Here is a 20,234-nt window from a genome sequence, read left to right as displayed (position 1 = left end):
TAGGTAGATGGTAGATGTTAGACGAATGTAGATAGGGACATTGTATAGATGAAAGATATAGTATAATCATGTATGTAGCGTATAATCACCATGGATATGTAAGTTATGAGGTATTTGCATATCATGGTATAATTAATTAGATGTACATTTAGTTTTGGGATTAATAGTATCTCCTACGATACTAAGACAGATCCATAGCTTCATCATCACCTTCTACGGGGAAACCTCTCTGTCTCAAAGTTTCGTCTACAGCTGCTCGAACGTCTATATCATTTTCTTTTATATAATTGTCGTTTCTGCAATACCAACCAAAAAAGACGAGATTAGTATGTTGAGTTGGACTATAATGCATATGACAAGATGATGTTTGTTTTGAGTCATGTTAAGACTCACCTCAAACTGTTTTTATACGATTTATCGATCGTATTGAACAAATCACGTAGATTTGATAAGGCCTTTCTCAAACAATCTACTGCTGATAAACCGTCTAAATGAAGAACAAAGATACACGAGGTCAGTTATTACTTTACGCACATGACGAAGGAACAGTTACAGGAGAGTAAAACTCACCATACATCTGTATACGTAGATGGATCTTGGGTTCTGAAGGATGAGGAGCAGTGTATCCGCAAAATTCTACATCAGGGCTATACGTGAATGAAGAAGATAGAGTGAGCTCAATCATCTTCCTCCATCAATAGGATATAGATGACTGCATGATGGAGTATGGGAGAGATACTCACTCTTTCATTATTATCCACCTCAGAGCATTACCCAATGTATGATCCTCCTGCCAGAGACAGAATGTACAGGCTGAATAATCAGGTTCATGTCCTGGTAACTATATGGTTTCCCAATTTATAAATCATCAATCTCTGATCCCTCGATTTACGACATGTGGGAAAGGGAATAAAATCCAGAAACCCATAGGTGTTGGATCATGAGAAAGTCCAAAATAATTTGACTCACTATCGATACCTTCTCATGGATCATAGACGTCGAGACGGACTGTAAGAGCGTACCGGCATTATCTAATTTGGAAGTTGATTGTTGGGGAGCTTCGTCGGCCATGTTGAATAAGTTCCTGCCTACAGGTTTCTAATGATGTCTTTGATGAGTGGGCGGGTCCGGCTTTTCGTCGTGCTGGTCTGTCTAATGTCTACCGCTATGCTTGAATTCAAGGTGTAGCTCGGAACTCTCGAATGCACTTTGTTCATACATCTTCAGAAAGGGAGAGTGAAGATCAACAAATAATTTTGACCAGTTATCTGATCCTCCCTTTTATCAGAAGCGGAAAGACGGACATCAGTTTAATCTCCTTTCTCGATCCTTGCCGCGTGAGAGCATGACTCAACAGTTTATTGTCTTTTTCCCGTCCTCGATGTTTTTCAAGACAATACAATACAATACACAGCTGCTCAGATATCCCGCGAGTCAGCCTTGCAAGTCACCTTGTTGTTCTCCGCCTTGATCCACTGACTCCGACGTGGGGTACGTACGATCACATTCGTATTGTTTGTTCAGGGCATTGATCCCGTATTTCTGGTTATGTCCGAACGACTCTGGCAAGAACAAAAGGATGTTTGCGGATGATAAAATCATCTTGCGTATTGTTGTTGGAGATCTGCGCAAGAACCCTTACTCACATATCATTGAGACAATAGTAACTGAATACACTGAACAATAGAGATGTTGACATGATACTAACACGACGATATCCCAACAAAAGGTAGAAAAGTCAGTTATGATTGAGCGTTGAAACCTCATGTCAATCACTACTCACTCAAGACAATTAACATATGATGAGAGATGATACAAGATGATCTGTGCATCTTTCGCTCCAACGAGACCTTGTCATTGTTCAGATCAGTCAGAGATGCTGTCAGTCGGAAGCATGTTTGAAGTACAACATCAGACGATTGATTTACTTCGACAAGGGGTAGGAAAGCAAGATGGGATGAGATGGAATGCCGCTAAATGAATACTGATTGAAATCAAGTTGAATAAGTTTTAGTGATTGATCAGTGAATGAAGTGTCGCTTCTTCGCTTTTGTCTTCTTCATCTTTTGGAATACCAATTGATTGTTCCGTGCTGTGTATATATACTCGCGCATCTTAAAAAGAAGTGAATACGATTCTTCATCGCCTTGAGTCTCATCATAGACGATACAGTCCAATCAAATAACTTTGACGATCCAGCTTCCTTACCATTCAACGGTCATTACTCTCGATCATATACCTCCGACAACACACGATGTACCGTCACGCAACCGAAACGCCTCTTACTCCTCCCGCATCATACCGATCTTCCCCCAAGCCGTCACTTGGATCTACCACCTCGAGGACATCAAGATCATCGTTCTGCTATCAACGATATTCGCCTTATCCCAGGATGAGGGTGGAACAGGAGGACGATAGTGAGATTGAAGTGTTGAGGGACATAAGGGATGTCAGATTGGAGGAGTATCGAAGGAAACTACAAAAAGCTAGAGTGAGTAGATGCGCCATTCTTTCGATGGTATATGGATAGATCCAATCTGATCTGTTGGTTGGCAACAACAGTCGACGAGCCCTTATGATGAGCTACCCACCGCCCGACCAACATTTCCCACCATTACTTCTGCTTCTGAGATGAGGAATCAGTGAGTGTCATTTGATGGCTTCTGTGTCATGCCGTGGATTGTCTTGCTAAGACTGATGTTCCTGTCATGTAGAAGACGGAATATGACTCATCGAAGAGCCTATTCAATGTCTACCATCTCATACGGCTATTTCCTCTTCCCATGTCAAAAGCAAAAACCCTCTCAATCTCCACCTATCCAACCATCTACCCCTAGACCAACCTCCTCACCTTTTTTGTATCGCCAATATCTTCCACGAAGAGCACAAACTTCATCTCCTCTCCCGGCTAGAACACGTACCAGACCGTTCATCGCTTCGCCTCCTTCAAGGGGATCGACTACAACCCCAGATCCCAGCAAATCTAATACAGCCACTCGTAAGCTCATATTGGTCAATCCGGTGGTTGCTAATCACCTAAAACACGGTGGAATGGTAAACATCCGGTCAGTAGACGGTCAAAAATCTTTCAAAGTGTATTTACCCCATACGAAGGGTGGTGTGGAGATGGTTAGAAGTCTAGCTACTTCAAGTACTTGTTAGGATCATTTCTTATCTCTGATAAAAATCGAGTATCTGTAAATATAGTTGTAACATTTAGTATGCCCCTGATCAGTATGTGGATCTCTTTCATCGTAACGGAAGTCATAGTCATGTCGATCGTATACAATACATGGGGTATATGAATCAAGAAATGATGTCATGAGATTCAAGGTTATCTTACGTTGCGTCCCACATCGTATATAATCCGTTGATAATGTCATACCGAGATAAACATATAACCTCTACTCCCTTATTATCGCTTAGCAGGACCTCGCCTCTTGATCTTTGGGAAAACCACAGGAGCTTTCAAAACAGCTTTCTTAGTCTTACTCGCTTCGGCTAATGATATACCTTGTTTCTCCCTTTCTGCTGGCGTGGCAATGTTAACTGAACATCCCAAATTCTTAAACATGTTTTCGACCCTGTTGAATCCGACGCATAAGTTGGACGTTGATATCTTGCAGACAATGGATTGGTAATTTATGAAGATTGAGAGGTTGACTCACGTAGCATCTTTCAACTTTAAATCCCTCGCCACCTTACCAATCTCAACGCTGAAACCATCTAACGTAAGGTACATGACGCATATCCAAGCTAACAACTTGGTTTTCATCTTCTCAGTCACGACTCGCTTCTTACCCTGCAGTTCTGAGAACCTCTTGATCACTCCGTCAAGCAGTTGTTGAGGGACATTAGGGAATTTAGTTTGGATTTGTCCAGGAGGGATCTTTGAGATTACTGAGGGGTTATCGTAGAGTGATAAGAGGGTTGCGAGGTATAATACGTATTTCCTAGATTAGTTGAATATGATTTAGTCAAGATCTCAATATCCGTTGTGAAGCTGGGGGATCATATGAGTTGAGAGAACGCACATCTGCTCCTTTCTAGCTGTCTTGTCCTCCAGGTTTCTGATATACCTGATCCTACCTTGTAACCAAAAGGATTTTTTATGGGGAGGTAACAATTTCTGACGACTATCTTCATCTTCTGCATGGACCAACTGGGAGACATTGATGGATTGCCATTCAGAAGGAGAGATGAGTGAATCTCGAGGGTATACCTCGGAAGGATCCGAAGTGGTCAGGTCGGGTGTGGGAATAAGCTCGGAAGCTTGGACTGGACCTGAGAGGCGAAATCAATCAGCTCAGCGTCATATACATCCGCTGGAATAGACGTAGGGTGGAAGAAGATCAACCTACCATCATCGACCAACATCTCTGGTATACTACCCATCAAATGACCCTTGACACCCTCCATGGCCGATACGTCCACCTTGTTCCTCTCCTCAGCTCGAATTTGAGTCTTGGCCTTTCTCGTACCGAAAGTTTCACCCAAATCATTTCGCTGAGCTTTCCAGTGTGCTCTCGCATCGCTCGCAGAAGGTAGAGTGACAGATGAACGAAGTCTCTTGACACCGTGTGTTAAGAGATATAGAGGGGTTGAAGGATTAATGTGGACTGTACCGGTTGATGGATCGTATAATGCTGGAAGATATCTAGAACACACAAAAATCAGTATTGAGGGGCGTTAGATCAAGCAAGTTCGAAGAAACATTGTACTCACTGACAATCCGCACCTTCAGTATTCAGATTGTGATCCCTATTCGTACTGAAGAATTCTACATCCTCTGTCTCTCCGGCAATGATGGTGTGTTGTCTCGTCAGATCAGAGGACGATCCGACATCTCGAGTGAATATGGTGAATGGGGTGTTTTTAGATGGTCTGACCGAGGGGAAGTTGACTGTACATAATTTATAAGTTATATATGAGTGATAACACCCCATGATGACTTTAATTGAATGATGATGAGACGTTACGTACCAAATGCTGGTCCAGCAGATGTGGAACCCTCTTCTACGATCACCTGAACGTCCGAGCCACTTAGGTTGGCAGCATCTGATTTACGTTTCTGGGATTTCTTTGGGGATTGCGCGGCTGATGCCATGGTGAGCTTCGGGTCTGTGAGTCTAATGTTTGGTTGTAGTGAGATTTATGTATAAAAATATAAACCAGCTCTCAACGACAGCGAGAGAGATGTCTTTCAACTTTTGCTTTGGCTGCCAAATCACGTGACAACACTTGCACGTGGCCATGCTCATATCTCAGGCACGTAAACAAAAGCTCATCGATCAATGTTGTGTTTGTTCTGTGCAGATGGATGAATCTCAAATATGTTTGTTCAACTTACTCACATCCATACTTCATTCTTGGTGGGACCCGACGAGCACGACAATACCCTGGGACACTTCTTGGTGCAAGATAGCTTCTTGGGGGATACTAGGTGGGAAAAATGGGTGTGCCAGGTTTATGGGACGTGAGTGATTTTGTCGATCCATCAAGCAGAAAAGCAATGGACTGTTTACATTTCATGAAATGTTATCAGCTACTTCGACCTGCAGCGGCTCGTACATCCCTATCATCACTCTCAAAAGAAGCGTTTCAGGCGAACAGGAATGGATTGAGAGCTTTGACAATCGGGATAGACGCTTCGATATGGATATTTCACGCTCAGGTAACGCATCATGGTGAAAATCCTTTTCTAAGGACGATCTTTTTCAGAATTACGGCGTTATTACAACATCCCGTCTTGCCTGTATTTGTTTTTGGTGAGTCAAACACTCAAGACCTTCTCCCTCTTGCCATCGCAGATATGCTGACTTCCTTTTCATATCGATATAGATGGACCAAATAAGCCTGGACAGAAGAGAAACCAAAATGTAGCTGGACAATTCGGTACGGCCGATCATAGGAGTAGACAGTTTAAAGCTTTGTTGGATGTATGTGGGCTGGAATGGTGGAACGTGAGTTGTGAATTGGTCTACCAACTTCAAACTAATTTTGTTACAAACCCTTCTACACTTCTTCGTTGTACTGATCTCAAGTGTGCACTGTAGGCTCCGGGAGAAGCAGAGGCCGAATTAGCAGTGATGAACCGTCAAGGCAAGATCGACGCCGTCTTATCGGACGATGTGGATGCTTTGTTGTTTGGTGCAACTTGCTTATTGAGAAAGTGAGCTTACATTTATCTCGTAACGTCGAAGCGATTAGCTTACTCTCCACACCTCAGTAATTCACCGACGTTATCCGGTGCTCAAGCCAATATCGCAAGAGGCGATATGCGTAACTACGAAGTTTATAGGTCATCCGCAATCAAAGATTTGTGGACCAAGAAGGAAGGCACCAACCTTAGAACGGAAGAAGATTGTAGGATGGCCATGGTTTTGATTGCTCTGTTAGGTGGTGGAGATTACACGCCTGAGGGATTACCTAGTATAGGTGAGTTTTGATCGAGACCTCAGAAATCATACACCTCCCCTCCCCGTCACCTCCGCTGGCCTTCACTTCACTTTTTCTCCCTCTCCCTCATCCCTCTCCCTCATCTCCCTCTCTCATCTCCCTCCCTCATCCTCTTCCCATCTCTCTCTTATCCCTCTTCCCCATCTCTTTTCCAGTCCTTCTGGCTCCTCCAAATTTTCCGGGAGTTGGTGTATCCGATCACCTGGTATAATTACGCAATGATAGTCTGTCTTCGTACGGACCATGCCACTACCAATCGAGTCGTCATTCCTGCTCCTGCAATACTCGTGGCAGACCATGCTGATCTAGCTGTATCTATATAGGGCCGACGATCTCGTTTGGTCTTGCGAATGCAGGCCTTTCCGACTTCCTGAAAAAGTACACTTCGGATCGAGCGACTTTTGATTCTCGTCTGCCTTTGATTCACTCTCAAATTGTAGAAGAGCTCCGTACCAACGCTCAGAAGCAAATTGGCAGAAAATACCCTGATCGAGCCAACAAACTATCTCTACTTTCTCCTTCGTCCGTCTTCCCTTCATTTACCCTCGACGCATATCTCAATCCATGCACTAGTCCGCTGAACGATCTATCTCAAGGTTGGCCTGGATTCGGTGAAGGTGAATCCAGTAGGACGAGGGGTAAAGCTAGGAACGAAGGTAGAGGTGATATGGAGGGTATGGCAATCGCTTGTGAGAAGTACTTTGAATGGGGTACCAAAGAAATCGTCGCTAAGAAGTTTGCCGGGGAAGCAGTCGGAGTTTTCGGAGCAGAATTGATGGACGAAGCTAGACAAAGAGTTAGATCGAGACAACCTGCCAATCCAAATCCAATACCACTGATTCATCAATCGGTCGGTACTTCCAAAGCAGCTTCTGCATCTATGATCCCCTCCTTCTTTAGTCAATCTATGCCTTCATCATCACCTATCATTTCCAAATCAACCCAATCATCTCAACCTGTACGACATGAGGACCATGACGAATCTGGTCAACCTCCAGAACACGTCATCAAGATACATTCGACAAGGTTAGATCCGACCAATGGCGAGATGCCCGAATTTCGAATATCCTTTCAGCGGGGTCAATATATACGAAGATGTCAAGAGTCGATGCAGGGAGTTAGGGTGGATCCAGATGATTTGTCAGATAACACTCGACAGAATATCGGTCTCAGGGAGAAGGAGAGGGAAAGAAGCGAATCGTTGGATAGTGAGATACTCAGTGGTACTCAAGGACCAAATAAGTCGAAAGATGAAATTCGAGTTTGGCTAGCGGAATATCTAGTTAAGGAAGCTTGGCCAGAATTGGTTAAGCAATGGGAAGATGAACAATCAGCCAAAGCCAATGCTAAGAGGTCGAAATCGCCTAAAAAGAAGAAAATTTTCACGAAGGCGCCTCCGAAGAAAGGCAAAGGTACAGGAGTAGAAAAGATGAATGTAGGAGTATTTGATGCGTTCTACGCTGCTGCGTCTAACACCCAACGACCTAGAGATGGAACGTCGTCGGAATCGGAAGAAGAAGAACCAATTGAGAATCTTCCACCTAGATCCCGATCACTATCAACTTCGTCACCTAGACCATCACCCTCTATCCCCAATCTGGCTAGAGTTGCTGGGAAGAAGACCAAAGCTCGACCGTGTCCTACTTCGAGTTTGACCAGTATACTGGATTCATCACCTTCAAGAGGTAATTCACCGACTCCCAAAGCCAAGACTAAAACGAGTAGTCGACCGAAAGCAAAAACCAAAAGGACCACATCCCCTCAACCTGAACAACAAGCCGGATCGGTATCTCCCAAACGACCTTCTTCACCCAAACGATGGCCCTTCGGGGCGAAGAGGGTATTTTCGAAGTCGAAATCTTCCCCTTCGGCATTTTCGACGGCTAAAGGGGCAAAAGATCAACCGATTGATTTGTGTTTATCTTCTTCAGAGAGCGAAACGCCTGTCAAAGCACGAAGGACCACAAAGGACAATAAACACAATAAGAACATAACTTCACTTTCTAGCCCACCTCCTATCTTGCAGGACAGGGAAACGAGCCGAGTGACTTCGCCCAGTAAAGTGAGGAAGAAGATCCAACAGGAATTTGTAGAAATCTCATCGAATGGTTCCCCCGAACTCTTACCTGTTTTAGTGGAATCGAGTCAGAATAGAGATACTGACGAAAGAAACAAGACTAAACGAAGGACCAGTGCGGATAAGAATAAAAATAAGATAGGCAGCGTGAGCAAGAAAATCGAATCAAAGAATCAAAGAATTCAACCTTCCATACTGGATTTTTCCTTAGATCCTAGTACCTTGTTCCCATCGGATTCCGAGATCTTAAAACCAAACAGCAAAAATGGAGAAAAAAAGAGAACACATTCGCCAAAGAAACATCAGAAATATGTGGTTATTAGTGAGACAAGCGATGAAGAAGTCATTGATTGTACCTAGTGAGGGTTATGAACTTCAAAAATGATGTTGTTGTAATTTTAAAGTACATGATGGTAACGATCGTCTGATTCATGACGCAAATAAGGTGATATTTCTTTTGCCTTTTTTTGATGATATTTTTGGTAGATTATATGTTTGTTGTATAATCTTGTTACATACATATATGACACGAAATTTGGGTGTATATATAAGAAAAGAAATTATGCACTAAAGTAATTTGTCAGGATCCCATCCCATGATGGACTGTACAATATCAATTGTGATTTCGATGTATGAGTGTCTTACATTGTACTGTACATGGAAAGTTCAAATAGATGTCAAGAAGGCGAGATGAAATGAAATGTAGGATTATAATCGAAGTATAAGATCATGCTGTACCTGTGATTACGATAATGTGAATTTCTATGTAACCAAATCAAATCAATCATCAAAGTCAGCATGCGTTTTTACTCTTTCATGGTGTTAGCAATAGGGTACAGTAAATCGGACTCACAGAATTCTCATCATCCGAATCACAAGTCCATAATTGCAATGGACGTAAATTCAAGAAATTGGTCATTGAAACTGGACCTGCTCCACCAAGGATGTTAAGGCATTGATCTGGCAAACCATAATCAAACATCAGTATTTGTTCACTTCGTGATTCACCTCAATGTCAAAACAATATGTAAGGCCAATGAGAGATTGGAGATATACGTTGTTCTAATGAGTCGTATCGGTTCGGGTCACTTACTCGAATCTCCATTAGCGACTGTGAGACTCTCTCCATCCCAAATCCAATCCTGTCCTTCCTTTTTGTCATCACATTCCTGTAAATTAAGGCCCATACCGTATATATAGCTCCACTCGGTATCATTACTTGCCAATTTCATTCCAGTTTGAAGACATAAATCGTGGGCTGAAAGCTTGACGTGACCTTTTTGATTTACGGGTGGAAGGGACCAAGTGAATAGGGATTCGGAAGTTGATACATCGAGATAAGAAGTTCCATCGCCTTTACCTGAGCAGTATGTCCTAGGTTGTGGAGCCAAGCTACGTGTTAGTACTTTGATAGGTCTGGTGGGGGAATGGATACTTACATCGCTATTCCATTTCCTACAAATGCCTCGGCATTGGAAATGGCAGACAGGCAAACATCTTTTCTACCTTTGGCTGATAAAAGTGAATTAAGAGAATTAGTTCAGTGTCATCTCGTTGTAACGCAAATGGGATATATGCGGAAATCACTTACGATGGATGTATCCATTCCGATTCGAATCAGGTTGTTTAGCAATATCATTGAAATATTGAGGTTGAGAGGTATTTCGCAATATCCATACTATATATCATCATATTGAACTCAACTTTCCAACCATGTCAATGGAGATTGATAGTTGTGTATGATTGACTCACCTTGATCGACGTTTTCGGGGTTGCACGTAGCTATCTTGGGTTTTCCTGAACTGTGTTGAAGACAGATTGAACCGTTTGATGAAAATATACGATTATCGGATGACCATTTCCAGCTATAAATGCATTATCACCGAACGTCAAGTGAGCTTCAATCATCTTGGTCTTTGAAATGTGCTGCAATGTGGATCAAATGGACTTTTAGTAAATGCTTACAGTTGACTTGTCGTTTGATTCGCAGGTGCGTTGACCTATGTATTGATCCCATATTACCTCATCAGCACCCCCCACATACAGTCAGTATATCTGTATAACTCACAATTACTGCATCCCCCTCACCTCTCTGAGAATCCCAGACCAATCCGACAGTATCCAACCCTAACAGTCCTTCTCCATTGGGTACATGCCACGTCTCCGCACCTTCACAATCCATCAATACGAGCTCGCTACCTACTACTGGGACAGTATCGTTGGTTGATATACACTTTCCATCTCGGATGGACGATATGTATAGACCTGTAGATTTTTCAGGTTCTTGATCTTGTTCTTGCACTTGACTTTGCCTTCTGGCAGGATAAGCGTGTGTAGGAATGGAGATGAGAGGGAGGACGATAAGGAGGGAATGGATTTGGAGGAGCATTGTAAGTTTTAAATGTGAGATGTAGAAGTTATAATGAGTGTAGAAGTTGCTTTCGATTGTATATTATAGGAATGTTCATCACTTATGGGAAACAATTAAGAAGAATAAGAGGTCAGATGGAGTCAGTATATGTAAGTATTGGGTTTGCATCCTACAGTACTCGGATAATACTACCCCTTGCGCCATCGAGTGAATCGCTGATTAAAATCCCCGCATTAATGTTTGATGTGAACAAAAGGATAACATTTCCGTTGAATTAGTAACCGTAACAAAACGAATCAAAGTTATCGTTATTACACAACCAAAGGACCTCCTTTCAACATAATGTTCCTTTGTTCATCTCCTTGTTACGAATTCCGACTTGTGCCACATTTCATCTTCGAATCTTATTGTCCCTGCAAACAAAGGAGCGATTCAATGAACATCATCGAATGATCTTTTTGTAAGCGGATCAAATGATGTTTGGGATTATAAAAGGGTAACCTTCCTACATGCACGCATCCAATGATTAGGAATTGGGAGTTGTCAGTATCCGACTTAATTCGTAGATGTCTTTGATGGTGCTGTATTTCGGCTATCACCGATCAATCAACTGGACGATAAAAGGTCAGTACGATTTGAGGAGAAACATAGACGACAAAGTATTTGCATGAGTTCGTAACGAAGAAGAAGAAATACGAGGAGCCAGTGCTAAAAACGAACGAGAGACTCTGACAAATCTGCCCTTATAAGAGCTTCGCGGTGGAGTTGAAATGAAGTCCAGCTTTGATGAACGTAGCTAAGAAACAGACTGGGCAGTGATTATTTCGTCAGCAACGAAAAGATTTCCTATGCCGTCTTCATGGGACGGACGCAATGTCTATGAATCAACATACAGTTACTGGCCCAATAAGTTATAGTCCTGAATATAGTTTTCTTCTGAGTGGAGATATTGATATATGAGTAGACTTAATAATCCAAATGTTTTGTCAGTGGATGTCTGGCGTCAATAGATCGTCTCACTCTAGATAGCTTGAAGTGGTGAAAAGATGATCTCTGTGGTGGTCTAACGTGGTGGAAGTAATGAGATGTACTCACTGTAACCGCATCTCAAGAGGAAATAAGCGATAGACATGGTATTCATCCAAGTGGTCGATAGTCCCACCTGATTACCGGCAAGCTATGAGAGTCACCACGATACATTCCATCAATCTGGGAACTATGCTGGTCTTTCACCTCAGTGCTCAATGAAAACATATACTCACGATAGCCGCTATCCAGATGGGTTCATTCTCGTAGCAGTTTTCATGTGCTGCTTGTCTCCTCTTGATCTTCTCCAATACCTCCTTCTTCAACTTCCCAGAAGCTTCCATCTCTTTGATTACATCTCGAGGGTTGACGTTGTTGGGAAAGCCAAGTCGTCGAGAGGCGAAACGGATTGAGGTGGCTAGTGTTTGAAGGTGGACGAGGGGGATCAGGTAGTACGAGTAGTTGGTCGACATGGTGGGTTACCCGAGTGTGGTTTATTCTCTTTGATGTAGTGAGGAGGCTTGGTGATGTGGAGAGATTGTGATGTTCGATATAAGTGCAGGAATTTCTTCCATTACAGCGCATGCGATCAGTGTCGGTCCTCACTTCGACTTTAGTACTTCTGGGACCCATTCGGGTATGTTTTGATTATCTTTGTTAGCTGAGTTGATTTTTAGTTCCGGATAATTCGGAGTGACAACTTCCGGCAACGGCTTTGGTTCCTGTCGTGTTTGGTGGTACGTGCGTCATCGGTCCTCTCGAGTGAAATGAGATGAGCGATCTGATGAGTTTGATAATCTGATCAACATATGCAAGTAAAATTCATCTGTGTATTATCATCTCTCTTCTCTTCAGCCTGAATCCTTCTCCTCTCCCTCAAACAGCCTCACGATGCCTCCTAAAGCAGCTCAACGCGTCGCACCTCCCAGTCAATACCCTCCCGATGCGATGCCTAAAATCGGTAGGATCATCTTCCACATCGGCGTAGCAGCCGCGATGTTTGATGGGTTCTGGGGGCTGCAGAGGCTGTCTATTACCAAGGATTATATCGGGACTCAGGTGAGCCAACGCTGCTAGAGGGGTGAGGAGATCTGCTAACATGAAGGAATGGATATCATCCGATCTCGAGATTATAGTATGGTGGTGAGTAGATGAGATTACATATTCCTGCCGAAAGCGGTGACTGATGTCAATCCCATATCACTCTACAGGCCATTTCCAATACCTTACTATACTAGGGTGAGTTGTCCTTCCACACCACCTGATTCCTTCCCCATTTGCTTGCTTGTTATTTCCCCTTTCCTTCTTTTCGTCCAGTTGTATCCTCCTTTCCACGCTCTCGTCCATTCGCCTCGACTTCCCCAATTCACCCAACCCGCCCCGTTCCCTTCCACCTTTTCCTCCCTTTCGTCGTCTTCTCCCTTCTTTCTATCCGCACCTGAATCCGTCCACACAAACTACCTTACTAATGAAACTTGCTCAAATAGTCTTTTCGGAACAATCATCACGATGATGCTCTCTGGTATTTGCGATTACCTACCCGCTATACAAGGTACGTAGAACTCTGATCTTCTCTTGGGAGCTTTCCATAATCTCCAAGGAGCTGTTTAGCAAAAGCAGCTTCACTTGCCGAAAATCATTTCAGTCTCCACAGGCTAACACATGTTCACATAGTTATCAAGACTCTTAAGAGGGTATTCTTACTATTCGCATTGCCAGTTGAACTTGTAATCTCATCTATTTATGTGAGTCCAGTTCTCATCATATATTGTTATGCGCCATGCTGGCTGGTAACCTCTACCTAAATCTTTTTGTTACCTTGACCCCACTTCGAGTATCCAGCTGACGATATTTCACACTATAGTGGGCAATAATCCTCTTCTCACCTGAATTGATGTTACCTCCCAATCCCGATTTGGCCAGTTCACCCGAACCTTCATCTTCCAACGCTGAAGATCCATTGTTCAGGATTCCGTTATTGATGGATCTTAGTATGCATGCTTTGCCTGCCGTGGCTTTGATAATCGGTGAGTAAGCTCATCCCCAAATATAAATTCCTAGTGATGCTCATGATCAACTGCCAATGCAGACTTCTTCTTCCTCGAGAAAAAGTACAAACCGCCCGCGTCAACTATCGGTGCCTTCGCCCTGGCAGCTTCGTTTGGTACGGCTTACAGTTTATGGGTCGAACATTGTGCTTCCATCAATGGTTCTTTCCCATACCCTTTCTTGACTATTATGAACCCTCAACAGCGGGTGATGATGTATGTCGGGTCTACTGTCATGGCATGGATAGTGTTTAGGGGATTAAACGCTTTGCATAAGTAATCTTATGGGGGACAGTCAAGTGGAAGTAGATATGTAGATGTGGATGTGAATCAAATGGTAGATTCGGTGCAGATTTGATAGATCAAGAAAACTGCATGTCCATCTATATGTCATGCCGCTGTTGAATGCATGCAGGACCATAACCGACTGGGGAGAAACTTGAAAGGCAATTGCAGAAACGTTGCATGTCAGTATCTCGTCACTGTGACGTCTGTTTCAGGGGTAAGATCTGATATCCATCACGTTTCATGCTGATTTCACTTCATCATCCAATCCATCATTCGGAGATATTCAATTCAATAGTGTGTGTGTATGCAGACACAGATACACATTTGCACGCATCGAATTGAACAGGTGGTGAAAGCTGAGCTACATATCATGCATATACAGCTCGACACTTCACTTCGCGATCTAGTCGGTCAAGGGTTAAAGGTATCTGCTTTCATCTTGATCACGATGTGAAGTGCATCTTGATGGTGATGAGAAGGTGAAGGATGGTCATTGCGAAAGGCATATAAAGCTTCGATTTGAATGAGGATGAAGATGTATCTCCCCATCTCAGTCCAATCAAACTCAAACAGAAGACAACTGTACCCATCTCATACTGATCGGCATAGCTTACAAAGCAGTTATACTTCAACTCAAAATGTACCCAACTCGAAAAGCACCTTCACCACCTACTTCTCCTTTGGGAGAAGCTTCATTGCCCCCTAATCATCCTTTCGCAACTTACTATATTCCTCCCCCACCTTCTTATCCTTACAATCATCAACGAGTACTACATCACTCAAGTTCCGAACAATCCCTGAACTCATCTCGATATTCACAGTCTATCCGATCGTACAAGAACCAACGATCCCCTACTTCTTCATTGGCTCAACCACTTTCTCCGAAGTCGTCTTCTCGATCGTACCCTGTATTGGGTCATTTCGCACCTCTACCTCTCAATCGAACTATCTCCAAACCACACCCACAACAATCCATGGAATATGGTAGTGCACCTCATCCAGCATATTCACGATCTACCCCTCCTTCTCCTACTCATTCTCGATATTTAGAGGGTATACCAACGGAAGTAACATTGTTCGATACCAAACCCAAACAAACCCTCTTAGGTGATGTCGAATATATCTTGGGCAAAAAAATACATTTCCCATTTTTACATAATCTCACAAACTCAAAGTCGAGGAAAGATAAAGAAGAAGAGAAGAAAAAGAGAAAGAGAAGATTGACTAACAATAAATATGAGCAAGAAGGATGGGAGTGGCAGGGAACCTTGGAGAGTTATGATCTTTTGCCGGAGGATGTGGTCGTTGTCGAGAAGAGGAAGGGGAGGGGTGTGAGGGAAGGGAATTATATTTAGATCATATCTTGTAGATCGTAGAAGTCTCATTGAGAATCGGAGGGAGTAGAGTAGTGAAAACACGTTGGATCTTTTATATACATCTTTTCTGGGTACATCTGTTGTCATTCAATGTGAATATGTATACGTATTGGAAATCAACACCTGTACTATTCAAGAGGACCTTCTAACGCACAGACCGCCACGTGAAAGTGATGACGTTTCCGAGAGGTTGTAGTTCAGTAACGTGAGTTTTCTCATTGGTTCTGGAACAGGTGCCACACTCGGCGTTTACCCCTTGAATTGCGTTCCGTACGGTGGACGTTGTTGGATTTAGAACCACTCTCACTGGACAATGCATCCATCCAATTCATCTGGAAGTCTAGATTACTATCGTTTGTTGATTATTACCACATACCTCACAAAGCTCATTTGAGCATCATCATATACTTCCTCCCTCTCGATCTTACTTCTACACGCATACGATAATCAAGAGAGGAGAAGATATTCGCAAAAATGCTCAGAAGAATCGCTCAAAAGAACTTGGCTAGAGTCGCTGGACCTTCACGTAAGTATAGCCAATTCGCCGTCACATCGAGATAGGACCGATCTGGTCATACCATTTGATTGAAGTTGACTACATGGGTAATGACCATATATGTTGACCTCATCGATGTAATAGGCGCTCGACTCCTCTCCACCACTGCTCCCCGACAGGCTGATATCACCCTTACTATCGATGGAAAGGAAGTGTCTGTACCTCAGGGTACTGCTTTAATCCAAGCTTGTGAGAAAGCGTGAGTAGATGATCTCCAGAACATAGATAGTAAGCACAGCTGACATGCAAGACCTTATTGTAGTGGTGCTGCCGTTCCAAGATTGTAAGCTATCAACTTCACCTGATTAAACAAATATCTGGACGACATAGCTGACTACCTTTATAGCTGTTACCATGATCGATTAGCTATCGCTGGTAACTGTCGAATGTGTTTAGTAGAGGTGAGCTAGATCTTCAATGATAGAGGTAAATTCCAGCTGACCACTGTACATAATCAGGTTGAGAGATCACCAAAACCTGTAGCTTCCTGTGCCATGCCTGCAATGCCCGGCTCCAAAGTCTTCACCAACACGCCCTTAGTCCACAAAGCCCGAGAAGGAGTGATGGAATTCTTACTTGCCAACCATCCTCTTGATTGTCCAATCTGTGATCAAGGTGGTGAATGTGATTTACAGGATCAATCGATGCGATACGGTTCCGATCGAACGCGATTCCACGAAATTACCGGTAAACGTGCGGTAGAAAACAAAGATCTCGGACCAATCGTCAAGACCTCCATGAATCGATGTATTCAATGTACACGATGTGTTAGATTCGCCAATGATGTTGCTGGTGTAGAAGATTTGGGTACGACCGGTAGAGGAAATGACTTGCAGATCGGAATGTACATTGAAAAAACCATGGATTCAGAAATGTCAGGAAACATCATTGACCTATGTCCTGTCGGAGCCCTCACATCGAAACCTTATGCTTTCCAAGCTAGACCATGGGAGTTGAAGAAGACCGAATCGGTGGATGTCTTAGATGCTTTAGGAAGTAATATCAGGGTTGATTCTAGAGGTGTTCAAGTGATGAGAATTCAGCCCAAGATCAATGATGAGATTAATGAAGAGTGGATTTCGGATAAGACAAGATACGCGTACGACGGATTGAAATATCAACGATTGACTACTCCGTTAGTAAGAGAAGGTAACAGATTCGTACCTGCTTCTTGGGAGACTGCCATGGAGACCATCAGACACGGTTACCTCAACTCTGGTGCTCGAGGGGACCAGGTGAAAGCCGTCGCAGGAGCCTTAGCAGACACTGAGGCTTTGGTAGCTCTCAAAGATCTCGTGAACAGATTGGGTTCAGAAAACACTACATTAGATTCGAAACTTGGTGATGTCCCTCCAGCCCAATCAGTCGATATCCGATCGAATTACTTGTTCAATACCTCGATCGAAAATGTTGAAGATGCCGATGCGATCTTGTTGATCGGTACCAACCCCAGACACGAAGCTGCCATCCTCAACTCTCGATTCAGGAAACAGTACTTGCACCGAGGAACGGAATTCGCTGTGATCGGCGAGAAGTTCGACTCAACTTTTGAATATGAACACCTCGGTACTTCACCTAAAGATGTTGAGGCTTTCTTAAGCAAGGGAGGAGATAAAGGATTTGCCAAGATCTGGAAAGAGGCGAAGAAACCTTTGTTGATCGTTGGTTCGGCTGTGACAGAGACCAAAGATGGTGCGGCTGTATTGAAGGCTGTCGGTAAACATGTGCTAGATAATGGTAACAGATTCTTGACTCCTGAATGGAATGGTTTCTCCGTCCTTCAACGAGTGAGTGCTCATCTCTTCGATTTTGTCAACCCTACAAACACTGATAATTGAATTGAATCACACAGGCCGCATCCAGAGCTGCAGCATACGATATCGGTTTCACCCCTTCCTCTTCCGCCTCATCCACCCAACCCAAATTTGTCTACCTCCTGAACGCCGATGATGTCGACCCATCCTCCATCCCCGAAGATGCCTTTGTAGTTTACCAGGGACATCACGGTGATCACGGAGCTCAATTCGCCGATGTCTGTCTTCCTGCTGCTGCCTACACTGAGAAATCAGCTACGTGGGTTAACACCGAGGGCAGGAGTCAGATGGGTAGAACTGCCGTACCACCACCTGGAGCTTCAAGGGAAGATTGGAAGATTATCAGAGCGTTATCAGAAGTGATTGGTCAACCATTACCTTACGATGATACCCTTCAGCTCCGACAGAGGATGTTTGATATCTCACCTACATTAGTACGATACGATGCCGTCGAGAGACCTTCACCCGAGGTGATCAAGACTGGTTTAACATATCTTTCATCTGCTCAATCACAGGCGGCTTCCAGTGAACCATTCAAGAAACCCATAACGGATTTCTACCGAACGGATCCTATCTCAAGGGCATCAGTGACAATGGCTGATTGCTCAAAGGCTTTCACAAAGAAAGATTACCCATTAGGTAATGTGGACGAGAAAGCTCAAGCTAGTTATGCTTAGATGGGACCTGAGAATATAGATGATCGGACGATAGGCTGATGAGATAGTGAGAGAGGATGATGTGATGATGGGGTGATTGTGTGTTGCAGGTGGCATTTTCGGATTTTATTCTTCCTTTTTTCTTTCAGTTTGACAGAAAACTTGTAATTTGGCATGCAGATATTAGCATATATGTTTTTGTTGGTCCGGAGGTTGCAGACTATGCAACGCACCCGTAAGAAGAGACGAGAGAGGATGACTTACGAAAAGGTAAGAGAATAGAGGAAGGGAAGAAGGGGTAACCGGTCGCTATCACCGAACCGCAAGAGGGACCGATCGACAATTCTGATGGGAACGGAATTCCGCTGGTTATAGGCTACCAGACGTCGTGGGCCGTGGTCATCATTTGATGACAGGGGTAGCAAACATTTACAACATCACTTGCTGACCATGTTGGTCTATTTCGATCTCACAGAAGTTTGCGATCTCATGATTATTAGTCTTGCCATATCTAACCTTATATCACAACTTATCTACTTGATCGTTCTTGTATACTTTTCCATGTACACTCACCCGTTTATATCAAATCATATTAGCCCCTCACCAGAATCGACGGCTCAACGGAGCTCGAGAAGCAATTACTTGGGTGCATAATCGTTTGTTATCATATGCATGGCAAATACGGGTAGTGTATACAACAAATATATACGTACAACAACATAAGTAGGGCAGGCAGAATGCGGTCGATCCTTTGCAAGTGGTGTGGCCATCCGACCACTGCGACCAACATGAGCTGTATCCAACATGCAAACCATAATGATCGTGCTCAATGTTTTTACCTAGTGTTTGAACTTTCCACTTCTACACGGCCAGGTTTGTCGTGACTGGGGTGTCATACGTGTGTATATCCGTCAGGCCATATATTTGGCATGGAGCCGGGTCTTGAAAGGCTATAAATCTCCCAATTGACCGGAACTCATCCATACATGCTTCCTGATTGAGATTCATGATGTGGAAAGCGGCGTACATGAAGACGGAAGTGATTTGCTCCTTCTCAAAATCCGGCTGCAAGCTTGAAGAATAGGATAGATTCCGTAAGAATATCTCTCCAGGAAACTCCCACAGAGACAAGATCTGACCAGATCGTTCGTACTCGCTCAAGAAACCGAGGGCCAAGTCGACCTCGCCTACCGAGATTGTCAATGGCGTGCAATCGATGAGGACCATAGCCACTCACGAAAGCATTTCGTCCAATGTAGATATTTATCGTCAGCTTTTTCATCTATCATACATGTACAACGAACATAGTGACTCGCCTCTATACATTTATCTTTGAGTCGCTGTAAAGAAATCGAAGAAACATCTTCGTCAGCCAACGGCCCGCTGTTGTAGGACGTCAGATATTGCGATAGTCGTGAGAGGTATCTGGTGCCATTGAGTCCAATTACCCAAGCGATCGAGAGCAGTACACGATCAATCGCCACCTATATTGGTATCAATGAAGATCAATATTGATCACAGAGAGAGCAACCGCTCACATGATGTCTTACTCCTGCGAGATCG

At 43.6% G+C, this 20,234-nt stretch overlaps 9 protein-coding genes across 9 annotated transcripts; 5 read left to right on the top strand and 4 right to left on the bottom strand.

Annotated features, from left to right (window-relative positions):
* Positions 1-181: 181 nt before the first annotated feature.
* On the bottom strand, positions 182-1,071 carry V865_008445 (uncharacterized protein; the record flags this gene model as incomplete). Its single annotated transcript, XM_066232180.1, has 5 exons — positions 182-296; positions 394-487; positions 571-647; positions 744-841; positions 970-1,071. The coding sequence occupies 5 exons, from the start codon at positions 1,069-1,071 to the stop codon at positions 182-184; spliced, it is 486 nt and encodes a 161-aa protein (XP_066088277.1).
* Positions 1,072-2,254: 1,183 nt separating this feature from the next.
* V865_008444 (uncharacterized protein) lies at positions 2,255-3,162 on the top strand (the record flags this gene model as incomplete). Its single annotated transcript, XM_066232179.1, has 3 exons — positions 2,255-2,491; positions 2,563-2,642; positions 2,715-3,162. 3 exons carry the CDS (start codon positions 2,255-2,257, stop codon positions 3,160-3,162), a joined length of 765 nt encoding a protein of 254 aa, XP_066088276.1.
* A 253-nt stretch (positions 3,163-3,415) lies between these two features.
* V865_008443 (uncharacterized protein) lies at positions 3,416-5,107 on the bottom strand (the record flags this gene model as incomplete). The annotated part of the gene is made up of 6 exons (XM_066232178.1): positions 3,416-3,584; positions 3,669-3,953; positions 4,035-4,284; positions 4,362-4,657; positions 4,726-4,903; positions 4,984-5,107. 6 exons carry the CDS (start codon positions 5,105-5,107, stop codon positions 3,416-3,418), a joined length of 1,302 nt encoding a protein of 433 aa, XP_066088275.1.
* Positions 5,108-5,452: 345 nt separating this feature from the next.
* On the top strand, positions 5,453-8,896 carry V865_008442 (uncharacterized protein; the record flags this gene model as incomplete). The annotated part of the gene is made up of 6 exons (XM_066232177.1): positions 5,453-5,476; positions 5,546-5,768; positions 5,842-5,963; positions 6,057-6,172; positions 6,230-6,438; positions 6,783-8,896. The coding sequence occupies 6 exons, from the start codon at positions 5,453-5,455 to the stop codon at positions 8,894-8,896; spliced, it is 2,808 nt and encodes a 935-aa protein (XP_066088274.1).
* Positions 8,897-9,280: 384 nt separating this feature from the next.
* Positions 9,281-10,925, bottom strand: V865_008441 (uncharacterized protein; the record flags this gene model as incomplete). The annotated part of the gene is made up of 8 exons (XM_066232176.1): positions 9,281-9,298; positions 9,390-9,496; positions 9,630-9,910; positions 9,976-10,048; positions 10,128-10,214; positions 10,289-10,401; positions 10,502-10,536; positions 10,605-10,925. 8 exons carry the CDS (start codon positions 10,923-10,925, stop codon positions 9,281-9,283), a joined length of 1,035 nt encoding a protein of 344 aa, XP_066088273.1.
* A 725-nt stretch (positions 10,926-11,650) lies between these two features.
* Positions 11,651-12,406, bottom strand: V865_008440 (uncharacterized protein; the record flags this gene model as incomplete). Its single annotated transcript, XM_066232175.1, has 4 exons — positions 11,651-11,715; positions 11,801-11,872; positions 12,003-12,084; positions 12,170-12,406. 4 exons carry the CDS (start codon positions 12,404-12,406, stop codon positions 11,651-11,653), a joined length of 456 nt encoding a protein of 151 aa, XP_066088272.1.
* Positions 12,407-12,824: 418 nt separating this feature from the next.
* V865_008439 (uncharacterized protein) lies at positions 12,825-14,261 on the top strand (the record flags this gene model as incomplete). The annotated part of the gene is made up of 7 exons (XM_066232174.1): positions 12,825-12,992; positions 13,070-13,076; positions 13,145-13,172; positions 13,421-13,485; positions 13,608-13,678; positions 13,798-13,960; positions 14,023-14,261. The coding sequence occupies 7 exons, from the start codon at positions 12,825-12,827 to the stop codon at positions 14,259-14,261; spliced, it is 741 nt and encodes a 246-aa protein (XP_066088271.1).
* Positions 14,262-14,907: 646 nt separating this feature from the next.
* V865_008438 (uncharacterized protein) lies at positions 14,908-15,624 on the top strand (the record flags this gene model as incomplete). The annotated part of the gene is made up of 1 exon (XM_066232173.1): positions 14,908-15,624. The coding sequence occupies one exon, from the start codon at positions 14,908-14,910 to the stop codon at positions 15,622-15,624; it is 717 nt and encodes a 238-aa protein (XP_066088270.1).
* Positions 15,625-16,119: 495 nt separating this feature from the next.
* V865_008437 (NADH dehydrogenase (quinone), G subunit) lies at positions 16,120-18,692 on the top strand (the record flags this gene model as incomplete). The annotated part of the gene is made up of 6 exons (XM_066232172.1): positions 16,120-16,171; positions 16,286-16,400; positions 16,464-16,484; positions 16,548-16,602; positions 16,660-17,988; positions 18,054-18,692. The coding sequence occupies 6 exons, from the start codon at positions 16,120-16,122 to the stop codon at positions 18,690-18,692; spliced, it is 2,211 nt and encodes a 736-aa protein (XP_066088269.1).
* Between the last annotated feature and the right edge of the window lie 1,542 nt (positions 18,693-20,234).

This window comes from Kwoniella europaea, chromosome 3 (assembly GCF_036810445.1).
Source record: "Kwoniella europaea PYCC6329 chromosome 3, complete sequence".
NCBI lineage: Eukaryota > Fungi > Basidiomycota > Tremellomycetes > Tremellales > Cryptococcaceae > Kwoniella > Kwoniella europaea.
This window is presented reverse-complemented; position numbering and strand designations above follow the sequence as displayed.